This window comes from Cornus florida, unplaced genomic scaffold (genome assembly GCF_030987335.1).
Source record: "Cornus florida cultivar Cherokee Brave unplaced genomic scaffold, ASM3098733v1 CherokeeBrave_3.0.0_Hap2_Chr02, whole genome shotgun sequence".
NCBI classification, from domain to species: Eukaryota; Viridiplantae; Streptophyta; class Magnoliopsida; order Cornales; family Cornaceae; genus Cornus; species Cornus florida.
The window spans coordinates 68394807-68408831 of NW_026775572.1; the positions used below are offsets into that span (position 1 = coordinate 68394807).

A 14025-nucleotide genomic window follows, 5' to 3' on the forward strand; every position below is an offset into this window, starting at 1 on the left:
ATTGCTACAGAGTGATGCCCTTCGGCCTAAAGAATGCCGGAGCCACCTATCAGCGACTTGTCAATAAAATTTTCAATAATCTGCTGGGGAACGCAGTTGAAGCCTATATCGATGATATGGTGGTCAAGAGTATACGGAAAGAGGACCACCCGAAGCACCTCCAGGAGGTCTTTGATACTCTCAAAAGGTACAGTATGAAGCTGAACCCCACCAAGTGCTCCTTCGCCGTCTCATCAAGAGAGTTCCTCGGGCACGTCGTGAATAAAAGAGGAATAGAAGTAAGCCCAGCTCAGGCAAAGGCACTCATACAGAACCAGGAGCCAAAAACCCGCAGGGAAGTGCAAGTTCTAACCGGCCGAATTGCGGCTCTCAGCCGGTTCATATCCCGATTATCTGATAAGTATAAACCTTTCTTTGATGTTATTCGATCCAAAAACAAAGATATGTGGGGACCTCAGCAGCAGGAAGCTCTCAATCAATTGAAAAGCTACATGACGAAACCTCCGATCCTTTCTGCTCCAACGCCCGGAGACACTCTCATCCTGTACTTAGCAGTATCAGCTGTAGCAACGAGCACAATGTTGATCAAAGAAGGAGGCAAGTCTCAGCACCCAATCTTTTACACAAGCAAAACGATGACGGATGCCGAGACACGGTACAACAAGACGGAAAAGGTAATCCTGGCGTTAATTTATGCCAAGAGGAAACTTCGACATTACTTCGAGTCTCACAGCATAGTGGTACTCACAAATCACCCTATACGAGCTATCCTAGCTAAACCAGACCTGTCTGGTCGAATTACAAAATGGGCTATTGAACTTAGCTCTTTTGACATCACCTATGCACCGAAGGTATCTCACAAGGGGCAATCAGTAGCGGATTTCCTACTAGAGTACAAAGATCAACCTGAGGAACCGACACTTCAAGAGCCATACTGGGAGTTACAGGTTGAAGGCTCTTCCAACCGAAAAAGGGCAGGGGCCGGGATTGACATCACAACACCCGAGGGTACCAAGCTGCAGCAGTCAATTTTGCTAGATTTCCCATCTACTAATAACGAGGCCGAGTATGAGGCGTTGATCGCCGGACTTCGGCTAGCTAAACAGCTACAGGTACGATGTTTAAAAGTTTTTAGTGACTCACAGCTTGTGATCAATCAAGTGACAGGGCACTATTCTCCCAAGGAGGAACGTATGAAGTCGTACAAAGATGCTGTAGAGAGTGCTATCCGGGAGTTCGATCAAATCGAGTTCCATCAGGTACCACGAGATGAAAATGCCGAAGCAGATCGATTGGCCGCAGCCGCATCATCTTCAGATGAAGAGTTGATTCGGCTTGTTCCAATCGATGTTCTCGAAGAACCCAGCATTAATCCCCATGGGGTGCAAGACCCAGCTTATTGAAAACTAAATGATAGAAGGGATGAAGAGGGAATCGGAGGGCGTTAAGATGCCCCACCGAAAGAAGCAACTCATCCTCCTCAATTCCCTCGCCGGAGGTAAAATCGGCACCCTCGGGATATTCTGCAATTTCTACTCCCTCGGGAATATCAAATTCTTCCATTACCGAAGCAATAGAGAACTTGATGCGGCGAATAGAGATGATTGCTCTCTTCTCTTCATGAGTAAGAACATAATCAGAGCCTGAGGTGGATGTCTCGGTTGGAAGAGGGGAGGTACCTAATGGATTCAACAAAGGGCGATCTGTAAAAACCCTAGGAGGGGGAGCCCTAATGCGAACGGGGGAAGATGAAGGTGTGGATTCAGAATCCCCAAGGTCTATACGTTCGGGAGTAGATGAAGTACTCATAATGAAAGATTGAAGAGAAAGATGCGAGACTAACCTGACAAAGCGATGGAATGAAGAACGCAGAAGTGCAGCAAGGGCAAATGTAACTCTTGCAAAATCTTGTACGACGGAGTAATAATGAAAGACCTTGAACCGTTTCTGAAGCAAAGTAAAAAACCGGTTTCAATTCCCTCTTTAATAGGAGCCGTCGCTCAATTAAAAACGAAATTTGGGGCAAAGTGTGGAGGGAAAAAACTCCCTCCAATAAAAAGCGCACACGTCATCACTACCCATATCTACATTCCAAGGACATATAAGGCCCATCATGCTCAAGCCCAATTTAAGAGTATTTACAGCCCAAGACCATTGTTATTTGTCCTCCAACTTCCATCAAGGCCGAATCAAGAAATCATCAGCCCAGCTTATGAATATTTAACATCCGGCCTATTACTCAAGCCCAGCCGGATCAAAATATATTCAGCCCAAGAATGCACAAGTCCTACCAGTTGAAGGATTTACTGTAGAAGGAAAACTCTGAGATAGGAAGTTCTGTACAAGGCAAGTTCTATGTATGGAAAATTCGACAATGGAAAGAACTCTATTAGAAAAGAATGTTTATATAGAAAGAATTGGAGGGCAAGCAACGCGAGTCCTACCATAATTTTGCAATCTTTTGTATATAAATAGAGGCTAAGACCTCCAATAAAGGATCAAGCAATTCTACGCTTCTCGATATACTGTTCTTATTTATTTTTATTGTTTTTTGAGTGAGTTGTTCTATTTTTCTTAATCATTATTGGTTGAGCGAAATTTTGCACCTACAGACATATTTTAGGTGTTTAAATATTAAAAATTAAATTTTCTTTTATTCAATAATTTGAATAAATTACTTAGACATGTGGATTATAGAATTCCAGATACTTGAAACAAGTTGATTATTTATTCTGAAATTTCACATTTTGTGTAGCATGTTGCCAAAAAATTGAATTTTATGATTCTCAAGGGAAATGTATTTGCATGAAATTTCAATATAAGCTTGATATAAAGAAAAATAATTCGGGTTTCTTGAACATTAAATTTTTCTTGAATTTGGTCTTACTGAAAAATGTTAAATAAAGATTTCAAAATTCGAACCTATTGGAATGATATGCTTTACTTTAGAAAATGAAATCTCCTTGAATTTTGTTAAAATCCCTAAACTACTCTCATTGTCTCAGCACACCTTGGGTTTTGGTCTTGAAATCCGAGGAGTAACACATATTCTGCAACCGAAAAAAAAAAAAATCCTCTTTTGCAGAATGTTATATTTCAAATTGGAAATGGTCAACAAGAGTTTATCAAGATCCTTGGTATGAAGGTACTCTTCTCAAGGATGTTTTTACATAGGGCACTAAAATCTGTTAGTATTATTGATAGAGAAATGCTACTCTGAGTTGTTTGGAAGCAGGGAGTTCCCGTTTCAAGCAAGCATGGGACAAGTGCAGGTTGCATTATGATCATCTTCCATGGGGTTGGATCACAAGTGGTTTATGGTTCGGAACTATTTAATAATTTCTCGATCAACTCTGCCTTATTTGCCAAGCTTTATCAGACATTAATTTTTAGATCAATGTTGGGGTAGTGAGGTTCACTTAATGGACGATCCAATGGCTGGGAGATCCCGAGTACGGTAACTGTAATATCCGTATTTTTTTTATTAGGAATATTTATTATTTAGTTGACTTTTTAAGGAATATTAGAGATAATAGGTTATTTTTTTTAAAAAAAGTTGAAATTTTAAAGGGGATCCTAAATTAGCTCACCTACCGATATTCTTATCTTTATATTAGTTTTATTTTATTTTTCCCTATTGCGTAAAAGGAAGAAAGAGAGAAACAGAAGTTATCGATACTTCTTACCTTCTGCAGTAGCCGGGAGAAGGGACGGTGATCCAATCTTTACATAGGAAAGAAAGAGTTGCGTACTCAGGCAAGTTAATCTTGCTTTGTAATTTTATATTATATTTGTGACTTGATAAGAATATTATTTAAGGTTTTATATCATATGAATTTATCGAAAATAAATTTAGTTTAGATTTGTCAAGGTTGATGTATATTATTTTAGTGTCATCTGCTGAGTTACTAGAGTTCATTTTAACGATGATTAATCTTAGATTGGCACATGGGTATTGTTTGAAAACATCAATTTTAAAACATGTATTCCTTAATTTGGTTATTTTATTTCCTGATAGATGACATATATATATAATAATTGAATTTTTTTTATATATATGAACTTGTGAAAATAATTATATATATAATTATTCTATATATATAATTATAGAATTTTTGTTATATATATACATGTTATTTTAAAATATGTATTAATTGATTTGTGTTAATCATGTGGAGGTGTTGGTTACTGGGTACACAATGGTATATGTAATACATATGTTTACTAAACAATGATTTGACTGGACATAGATGGGTCAGATTGCATGTTAATTTGTTAGTGAATGACGGGACATTTGAAATGGATTGGTTCTGTGTGCTATATAAAATAATTTTCTTTTTATTTAATTATTACTGTTTTAATTGATTTTAAACTAAAGAAAATTAGGAAAAATAGTATTGCTATCCCAATAACTTAGGAAATTTCCAGAATATTAGTTCTAAGTGCACTGAACTTAGTTGTGCTGAAATACAGATTGTAAAATGATTGTTTGATGGTTTTACGAAATTAAGACCTGAAAAAGTATTATTTTCAGCACTAAAACGGAGAATACGGAAAAACTATTAGGAGTTAGATTCTGAAATTTTGCAGGGTCTTATATTTAATGTTAGGCTTTATCCAGAAATTTTGTACTCTCACTAGTTGGGTCTTTAGAGTTCTGTTTTTAAATTAAAAGTGTATTTGTGTGTATTAATTATTAATTTAATTATTAATTAATAATGTATTTCATAATTCACTATAATTAGCAATTAATGGATGAGTTCAGATTAGTCGGAGAGGTAGTCAGGGACTGAACCTATGATGACTTTTGGGTATGGTCAGGGACCTGCCTAATTGGGAGTGCACTACCCTATTATTATGGCCATGGGTCTAATGAGCCATTATTGTGTGGACATGATCAGGGATCATCTGGGGAGTAGACGTACTGTAATACCCCGTAATTTTAAAGAGTGTATTTAAATTAATTTTGTGTTAGGTTAATTCTTTAATGTGTAGATTTATTCACCTTGTAATTATATATGTTAGATTAGTTAATTAATTTTATTTATTTGTGCATGTAATATTGATTTTATGTTCTATATAGTATAATGATTAGTTTTGAAATTTTTATTGGTTATGTTTTAGATTAATTATTATTATTTAATTAAAGTATTTAATTTGTATTGAATAATAATAATAATATAATAATAATATTTATAATAATAATAATTATAATAGTTTATTAATAATAATATAATAATAATATTTATAATAAAAATAATAAAAATATTTATAATAAATAATAATAGTATTAAATCAATGTAATGATGAAGAAATTAAATCTTAGGATAGGATTTCATTCCCATAGTTGAACCTTAGGACATCTTGCTTGACTTGGCTTGCTTGCCTTAAAGCCATATGGTTGGGAATGTGGTTAATTAAATGCAAAAATAGATATTTGTAATATTTATATTATATAAATTGTATATAAATTAGCTAGCCTACCTTAGTAGGAAGGAAAGGGAGTTAGAAATAAATTATAACTTTTAGTGAGCCATTGTAAAAGTGTGGAAAGGAAGAGAGAGAAAGAAAGGAGCTTGGACCGGTGTAGGAAAAATTTACCCGACTACGCGCAACCGGCGGATTTATTTTAAATCCAAAAAGGCAAGTTATTATCTACTTTTCCCATTTGAGTCCATAAATTATTCATTACATTTATTCGGCTATTTTTTTTAGGTTAGAAACCATGCTAGGACAATGAGAAATTAATTATTTAATTTATTAAAATAATGTGATATTAATTATTTAAGGGTTAAATAATTTATTATTGGCCTAGGTAATTAATTGAAACTTAGGAAATTGTTATTTAAGGCTTTAGAAATTTTTCTAGAATTTTTGGGCAATTTTCGAAATTTTTCTGTATTTTCCGGCGACCCTCCGGCGTGTTTTCCGGTCGCCGGCAATGGGGGAGATGACCGGAGTGATCCGGTGTGATGCGGCGCACCATAGGAGGGTGTACGCGCGCATCCTGGGCCTTAGATGAAGCTGATTGATCCGGTGCATCGCGGTCCATGTTACCGCGGTACACCCGGATCATTGACCGCCACGTCTGCAGGAGACTTAAACACGCGCGTGGGAGCGCGTGCGCGCGCATGGCAGATACCAGACGCGCGTGGAGGCGCGTGGGAGAGTGGGGAAGGTTGGGCTGCGCGTGGGGAAGCTTAGGGCGGCGCGTGGGGGCGCGTGAAGGGCCCTTTCAGCTGCTGGAAATTACCAGAATACCCCTAGGGCCTGTTTTGTAAATTCCAGAACCTTAAACTTGGATTTTTTAGGTACTTTGTTGGGATTTACGGGTTTAACGGGCCACGAAATTATTATTTTAATACCCGGTAATTATTCTTATGGCCGATTAATCTTTTCTAATCATTTATTGGCTCGTTTACAATACGGATATTAATGTGATTTATTTAATGACATTGTTAAATATAAATAGTGTTATTATCTTATTAAATGGTATCAAACATTACTGTTAAATTAAATAATGCCATGGTTTTAGTCATATAAATTATCCATGATATCTTATGGGATGTTTATACTGTTAAATGATATATAAACTATGATTATTATGCTGTGTGCATTTCAGGAAATAAATGGACTGTTTAATTATGTCACATTTATATTATATGGATGTGTTGCCATATAGAACCATGTGAGCTGACTAATAAGTTTAGACTCATTTATACCTTATGCATTCGTTGCTATAGACAGATGTGTGGCTGTCGGGGTATGTGGTTTAATATTATTGGCATGTGTTGCCTAATTGGCATGCTCAGTATGTGTAGTAATATTATTGGCATGTGTTGCCTAATTTATATGCGCAGTATATTCATCAGTACTTTGAGAGGTGTTATCACTGTGTAGTTCGTTATAGTCTGTGTTGTCAGTACCATGCACCATGTATAATAGCTGATTTCCCGGGTAGGGAAAGGCGACACTTAACCACCTAGTGTGAGTCTAAGTGATCACCGTCTATTCTGGTTGAGGTCATGTTATACATTGGATAGTTCCCTTAGGATGTATACCGATATAGTACTCGTCCGATTCATAATGATTAATTTATTTGATTCTCTGATTTGGGTCATAATAGAGAGGACTTGCTCGTGGGGTTGACCCACCATTGTTGTTATTTCAGGATACGGTCAGTACCCGTTCCAAGGTTGAGGTTAGCAGTGAGGGACCACCATCCGAACTCATCTACTCTTACGATCCAGTTCAGGGTAGAAGTTTTATGTATTACTTCAGTTTCAGTTTTTATTTACTTTTGACGTTGAACTCTCCGGTTCATATATAGGGATCCTTGACATAGGATTTCCAAATTGTAATGGAGTACTGTATTAAATAAAGGATGGATGGATGTTGTATTATCTAGTGTTCCTTTCCTGTCTAAATTCTTTTATTATCATCATTTTGTATTCCATGCTTATATATTGCCAATTGTTTTTGATATCCCTCGTTTTTCGTGTATAAGCCTGATCAACTTATGCGTGGAAAATGTTCGGGGTGTCACACGTACAATCCAGCCACACGTGTATTTTCGGTAGTCAGGGACTATACAATTCACACCACTTTATTGGATGTGAGCTAGGGGCTCATGTGAGATATGCGGATTTATTAAAAATAAATAATGGTTATTTATTGAGTTTATAATTAACTGGGTTATGCATAATTAATTAATGCATTTATTGAGTTGCTTATATATATGGGAATACAAAGTAAGGTTAGCTTGCTGAAGAATGATTGTGTTTAGCATTTCTTGTTGAGCTTGTGAGCTCACCCCATTATCACATTTCAGGTGCTCGTAGAGTAGGAACGTGATGGAGACGCATGACAAAGTCGGATTTTAGCTCGGTTTTCCTTTATTATGATTATTGTAATAAAGTTAATGTTTTATGAAACTTTATCGAGTTGTTTCAGTGGTAATAGATGTTTTGTTGTGTTAGAGGGACTTTCACCTCTATTTATGGATTTGATTTATGTTTGTCAGACACTCATGTTAATAAATTGGATGATGGGATTCATTATAGTTATATTTTATGATGGATGTATGTGGAGAATTGGTGGAAGTTATACATCAGATTTTACATACAAGACAAAGAGTCTTTGTGTTAAAATTTGGGGTGTGACAATTCATTGTGATGACTCTGTGGGCGGGTGTGCCGTAGGTAGGTGTGAAAGATACTGTCAGGCTATCACAGTGGCGAGCTACGGGTGCGGTGCATAATCCCACATCGCCTGGATAGAGGAAAGGTGAAGTGCTTATATGTAAGTGTGTCACCCCCAATTTGTATGAGGTCTTTTGGGGTGAAGCCCAAGAGCAAAACCGTGCGGGCTCAGGCTCAAAGCGGACAATATCATACTATGTGGTGGAGTGAGTCGTTACAATGGTATCGGAGCCTAACCCAGCCGGAAGTGTGCCGACGGGGACGTCGAGCCTCTAAGGGGGGTGGATTGTGATGACCCTGTGGGCGGGTGTGTCGTGGGCGGGTGCGAGAGATACTGTCAGGCTACCACACTGGCGAGCTACGGGGGCGGTGCACAGTCTCACATCGCCTGGGTAGAGGAAATGTGATGTAAGTGTGTCACCTCCAATTGGTATGAGGCCTTTTGGGGTGAAACCCAAGAGCAAAACCGTGCGGGCTCAGGCCCAAAGCGGACAATATCATACCATGTGGTGGAGTGGGTCGTTACAGTAACCCTCAGATATTGTAGAACTTTTCACAAAATTTAAACATTTTTTTCTTTTTTTCCACTAAGCAAAGATTTTTGATTGTTTGTTAAATGTTAGATTAGTAGATGTAGAGAGTCGAAGTCTCACATTCTAAGATTCATGGAAGGCACAAATCCACTGAGTTATCGAGGTAACTACACTAAGTAAAGATAACTCGTTGAAGATTACATACAGAATGATTTTACATATATCCTACTATGTTTTCTGAATTATGTAATGCATGTGTATTACAGTACAACCTAAATTTAGTGGTGATTTGTTATGCCATGCTGCTGCAAGGCATGGTTTTGTTGTTCCTTGGGGTTCTCCTCTGCGTGACCGTTGACGCTGCTGACCTCCTGAACCTCCAGTATTTCGACTCTGCGCTTCATCTTTTTCCTTATCTTTATTGCCACATCTGACGGCTGAAATCTCCCACACACGCTCACATTGCAAAGCTGCTTCTCTATCAAGTGCTGCTCTATTTCTACAATCATAAAAAAAGTGTCGTTTAAGTGTCTGTTTTTTTCAGTTTTTTTAGAATAATTTAATAATTTCAAAAACATAATATAGTTTCAAAATTCGTTTTGATTGAGAGTTTTTGAAATAAAACGAAGTCAATTAAAAAATTTTAATTAGAGAATTAAACTAAGGGTGAAGGGCAAAAAATCACCTCCTATATAAAAAAATGTGCAAGAAATAACTGTGCTATTTAGTATGTGAATATAAATCCCTATAATATGAAAATTTGTAACAAATTGGCTCATGATTTGTCAATTTAGACCAATTTTTTAATAAAAAAATCGTAAAATACCCTTAATAAATTTTGTACATAAATGTGTTTTTATTATTAATTTTTCTTTAAGGGCATTTTAGGTATTCCAGTATTCAAATTGAGAACATATCTTTATTTGCTCAATTTAAAAAATGTAGGGATTTTTTTGAATACCAGGAAAGTTTTTGCACATTCTATATATAACATTATTATTATTATTATTTATTTAAAAAATAATAATAATAAATGACAAAATCGTATTATGTATGTAAATCTACATTTTTAACCACTCAACTCTTGAGAAACCTTACCTTTCATATTAAGGAGGACTCTTCTCATCTTTCTACAGCAAGCATTGCAGTCAAGGTTCACCCTCATCACCATGCAGAGATACTGCAATTAAACATGAACAAAGAAAGGAACAGAAACAAATACACATAAGAGAATGATAACTAGAAGGATCAATTAGACTTCAATTTTTTATTTTTGTGAAAATTGTGCTTTTGTATTTCTACAAGTTCAACAACAATGCAATAAAAAGTTAATGAAGATGCCGTTTGAGCTTGCCTGTCCTGACATTAAGTTGAAAATAGGCCAAGACCGGGATCGATGACCGGTATGCTTGTGAAATGAGACATCAGAAAGTGATGGAAAAGGTAATGATAAAGTTTAAGGTATAAAGGGTGATGGTGTTCTGTGGATAATTCCATCTTTGGATTGTCATATGGAAATTCTTCTTCCCTTTCAATTTGGAATCTGATTATGCCAAATCCATGATATAGGGAAAGATTAGTGTTTTGCTTATTTATTGTGCTTGTCTACTTTTGCCTAGCATATTGAGGAGGGGAAGCATGCATATTTCCTTCTGCTTAGGTTTGTGTTACTTTGTGACATTATGAAGCATCTTTTTTCTTGTACACAAAGGTATCTGCTACATCTCTTCCCTGTTTATGAAGGTTCAAGTTTCACATATAATTATTATTTCCCTCTCTCTCTCTCTCTCTCTCTCTCACACACACACACACACACAAACATTTAGGTCTCATCCCCAAAACCATCAAGGCAAGAAAATAAAGGTCACTAATTATCAAACTACTTGCTGACAAGACATAGAATAAGAAATGAGTACTTAGAATCCAAGACTAATATTCCTCCTCATTAGTTTTCAACGGTCAAATAGACATGTTCCAAGAATATCACCTCTGCCAATAAAATACCAATGCCCCCAACTTAATCATTACTCCGATCCCCAAGGCCATCATAATAGGATCGAAATCCTATGCTGATGTATATAGAACGTAGTGCCACAGGTTTTAAGATTTGGCGCGTAGCGGCACGGCCCGTGCGACACCAAAACGTTGCTTCTACTCATGCAAGCACCCAGGTTAGCCACTATCGCCTGCCATCTCGAAGAAACATGCTGATTGGTTTTGGCTTGCCTTGGCCTCATCAGGGAAACGATTCTAGTTCCCGACCAGTTTGTGCAGGGATGACCAACTCCCTTCTTCATAATCAAATCCACGACTAGCGACAAACTCCTCGAACTAAACCGAGTCTACCTGCCTAAACTCTGAAGAGATACCATTTTGTGGTCCTGCATGCCCATTCCTTGAAACCAATTCTAGTCAAACTCTGCCCTTCACCAACCAACATGCGTATCTTCCTTACTCCAATTGTCGTCAAGAATCCGTCCGTGACAGTAGGCTTGCTTTGAGCTCTCTAATTTCTTCAAAGTAACAGTGCCGGAGGTATGACCCGGCCAGTTAAGGCCATGAGCGCATTGCCGACAGAAGGGACGAGACGACTGATGCACACAGGAAGGCAAACCAGTAAGCCCAACAAGGCCCAACTACGAACTTTTTAATTGCAACAACTTAAACATACACCATTGGAGCTGGAATTACCACGGCCGCTGGCACCAGACTTGCCATCCAATGAATCCTCGTTAAGGGATTTAGAAAACAATAAAATGTTTATGCCATATTTCCCAGCAAACATGTATAATGTTTTTGTTTTTCCATAGTCCCATATTTGATGATTCCCAATCTTTTTCTTCAATCCTTATCGAGAACATCATCAAAATAAGCAAGAACACTATTCATATGAATAATACCATATATGGGTATTGGATAAGACAATCAAACTTGGAAGCAGAAAAAAATTGTCACTTTATATATCAATGTCGAACGAGATACACATGTAACACATATGATCATTTTGGTCTCATAATAAATGTATTTTTCATATTCTAATGGTCCTTTTGGATGTATAGAAAGTGCAGGAAGAGAGAAACAGTCGCTTAATCGTGGCGATTTTTTTCAAAGGGTTCCTGTATATTGCAGCAACTTGGTGTGGGGGTACTTCAACAACATGAGGATATGTACAAGTGAGTATCACTTTCTTCTCCAAAACACTTATTACCACAGACTCTGTCTCTCCTGAAAAATGGAAATATGAAGAATAATATATCATCACTAAACATTGAAATTAAAATGCAAAACTGAATTCAGAAAATGCAGTGAATCTATTTCTGATTTTCAAGGCCACATGAACACTAGTCAGAAATTTCAAGAATCATAATCATTTAAGATAATGAATGAAATAATTAAGAGCACTGCTGCAATTAAACATTGAAACAACCATAACAATCTAAGACGGTGAATGAAATGATCAGGAGCACTACTGCAATGAACTTTTCAATAATTTTTGTGGCCCACTATGGTACTAATTCACACCAAATGGATGACTTCAACTCATAATGCAAAAAGTAAATTATGACAATCTAAAGTAGAACTTGAAGTTAAGTTGTTTCACCAAGTGTTTTGCAGTCAATTGTTTGTGAAACTTTCTTTTTTTCGGAAGTTAATTGTTAGTGAAACTTCCATCACTGAAAATCCTATCTTCATTCGAGGTGTATGCCTCTGTGTGTGTGTGTGTGTGTGTGTGTGTGTTGTATACATATGTAAGCAACTTCAATCAACAATATCCATATGATTACTGGTAAATTTTTTGTTTTCATCTCAAGTTCAATTAGTTTCACTATTGAAGCAATAAATTAACCCCTGAAACAACAGACATAGTCCCCATTCTGTGTCAGGACAATGGACCACTTTTCTGCTTGAAAGATAATAATAATAATAATAATTATTATTCTCATAAAGAAAACCCTTTATGAAAAAGCTGCTTCCATGTGCCCCAAAAAAAATAATTGTATGGAATCCAATGTGAAAATCCGGTATCAACAGGAAATATCTTAAAGGGAATCTAAAGTGAAGAAAAAACCAAAACGAGACAGCGGGCTCAAATGGACCCTACTCCATTGGAATGGCTATTAAGTTGGTATAACGGTCACTCCAGACTTGTTTCTGATCAGATGATTGGGGCAATAACTAAATTTCATTCTATTCCAATTTCAAGATATTAATTCGATTCTCCCAAACGCAACATAAAAGAAAAAATTACCGTTCATTTTAGAAATCAAGTGAGCTACCCTCTTCTGACACTCTGCACATCGAAAATCCGCGGATATAACAACTTCTTGGACCTGTTACATAGCAAAGAAACACAAACAAGAAAATCCCATTAACATCAATGTGTGTGTGTGTGTGTGTGTGTGTGTAGAGAGAGAAAGATGGAGAGAACTAACAAGAGGCATGGTCAATGATTCAAAGTAGGCAAGGCTGGTTTGAGAAGATAAAGTCCCATTTGACTTCTGTAATCCAGTTGCAGTGCGCTTCTTCTTCGATCGATCGGCAACAGCCATCACTTTGTTCTGTGAATATTACTCAGAAGCTGCAGGGCCCTTCATATAGGGCTGTGAGGTTTCTTCAAGTACTATATCATCTAACCTTGAGAGAGAGAGAGAGTGAGAGAGGGAGAGGTGTGTGTGTGTGACTGCGTGTGTGTGTGGGGAAAAAGATCTATGAACAGCTACTGCTATGGTGATGGAGCAATCCCATCTTTTTTGTGAGATGCTTCATTTGTTGGAGAAGAGGGGGGGATAGAGATTGACATGGTAAAGTGTAAAAAGGTACTTAGTCTAATGTTTGGGGTTGACAAAGATGCTTCATTCGCTCAGGCTGGCCCACCACTCTCCCTTGGTGGTGTGTGAATCTTTCTTCTGGCAGAATAATTTTACGGTGGTAGGTTAGAGGAATTTAACCCTCTCTTGTCCATTTTTTTCAGTTCCCATTAACCAATCATGTCACATTGAGTTTGGATATGATTTAGAAAACCCAACTTACACAAGTTTTGGCCGACACTGGTTATGCTTTGACTTTTCTATTACTCTTAGATGCTTTGACTTTTCTATTACCCATAAATGACAGACTATATTATCGGGATATTGTGCAAAGCAGGTAAAATTATCATCTGGCCACCAATTGCAAAAGGAAATTTTCATTCGCGGACCTGACTATAAAAAAAATTGTTTGCATTAAAGAGGAATCCAATCTTAGACTAATGCTTCATGAGTTCACGACGTACCAAGCCTAACTTACCACTA

General features: G+C 37.0%; 2 protein-coding genes across 2 annotated transcripts; both read right to left on the minus strand.

Moving 5' to 3' along the window:
* Window positions 1–8898: 8898 nt before the first annotated feature.
* LOC132287477 (heavy metal-associated isoprenylated plant protein 6) lies at window positions 8899–10231 on the minus strand. The gene is made up of 3 exons (XM_059789782.1): window positions 10089–10231; window positions 9833–9914; window positions 8899–9233 (listed from the first exon to the last, which is right to left on the minus strand). Exons 1-3 carry the CDS (start codon window positions 10098–10100, stop codon window positions 9013–9015), a joined length of 315 nt encoding a protein of 104 aa, XP_059645765.1. The 5' UTR covers window positions 10101–10231; the 3' UTR covers window positions 8899–9012.
* Window positions 10232–11665: 1434 nt separating this feature from the next.
* LOC132295239 (uncharacterized) lies at window positions 11666–13543 on the minus strand. The gene is made up of 3 exons (XM_059793419.1): window positions 13168–13543; window positions 12984–13065; window positions 11666–11959 (listed from the first exon to the last, which is right to left on the minus strand). Exons 1-3 carry the CDS (start codon window positions 13282–13284, stop codon window positions 11763–11765), a joined length of 396 nt encoding a protein of 131 aa, XP_059649402.1. The 5' UTR covers window positions 13285–13543; the 3' UTR covers window positions 11666–11762.
* Window positions 13544–14025: the final 482 nt, after the last annotated feature.

Bases quoted from the DNA above. Each gene is read 5' to 3' on its own strand.
- LOC132295239 (XM_059793419.1), bottom strand. From the start codon at position 13,284: ATGGCTGTTGCCGATCGATCGAAGAAGAAGCGCACTGCAACTGGATTA. The intron at 13,066-13,167 runs GTTAGTTCTCTC...GCTATGTAACAG, and splicing joins AATCATTGACCATGCCTCTT to GTCCAAGAAGTTGTTATATC. The intron at 11,960-12,983 runs GTAATTTTTTCT...TCCATTTTTCAG, and splicing joins CTTGATTTCTAAAATGAACG to GAGAGACAGAGTCTGTGGTA.
- LOC132287477 (XM_059789782.1), bottom strand. The intron at 9,234-9,832 runs GTAAGGTTTCTC...TTATGATTGTAG, and splicing joins AGTCCTCCTTAATATGAAAG to AAATAGAGCAGCACTTGATA.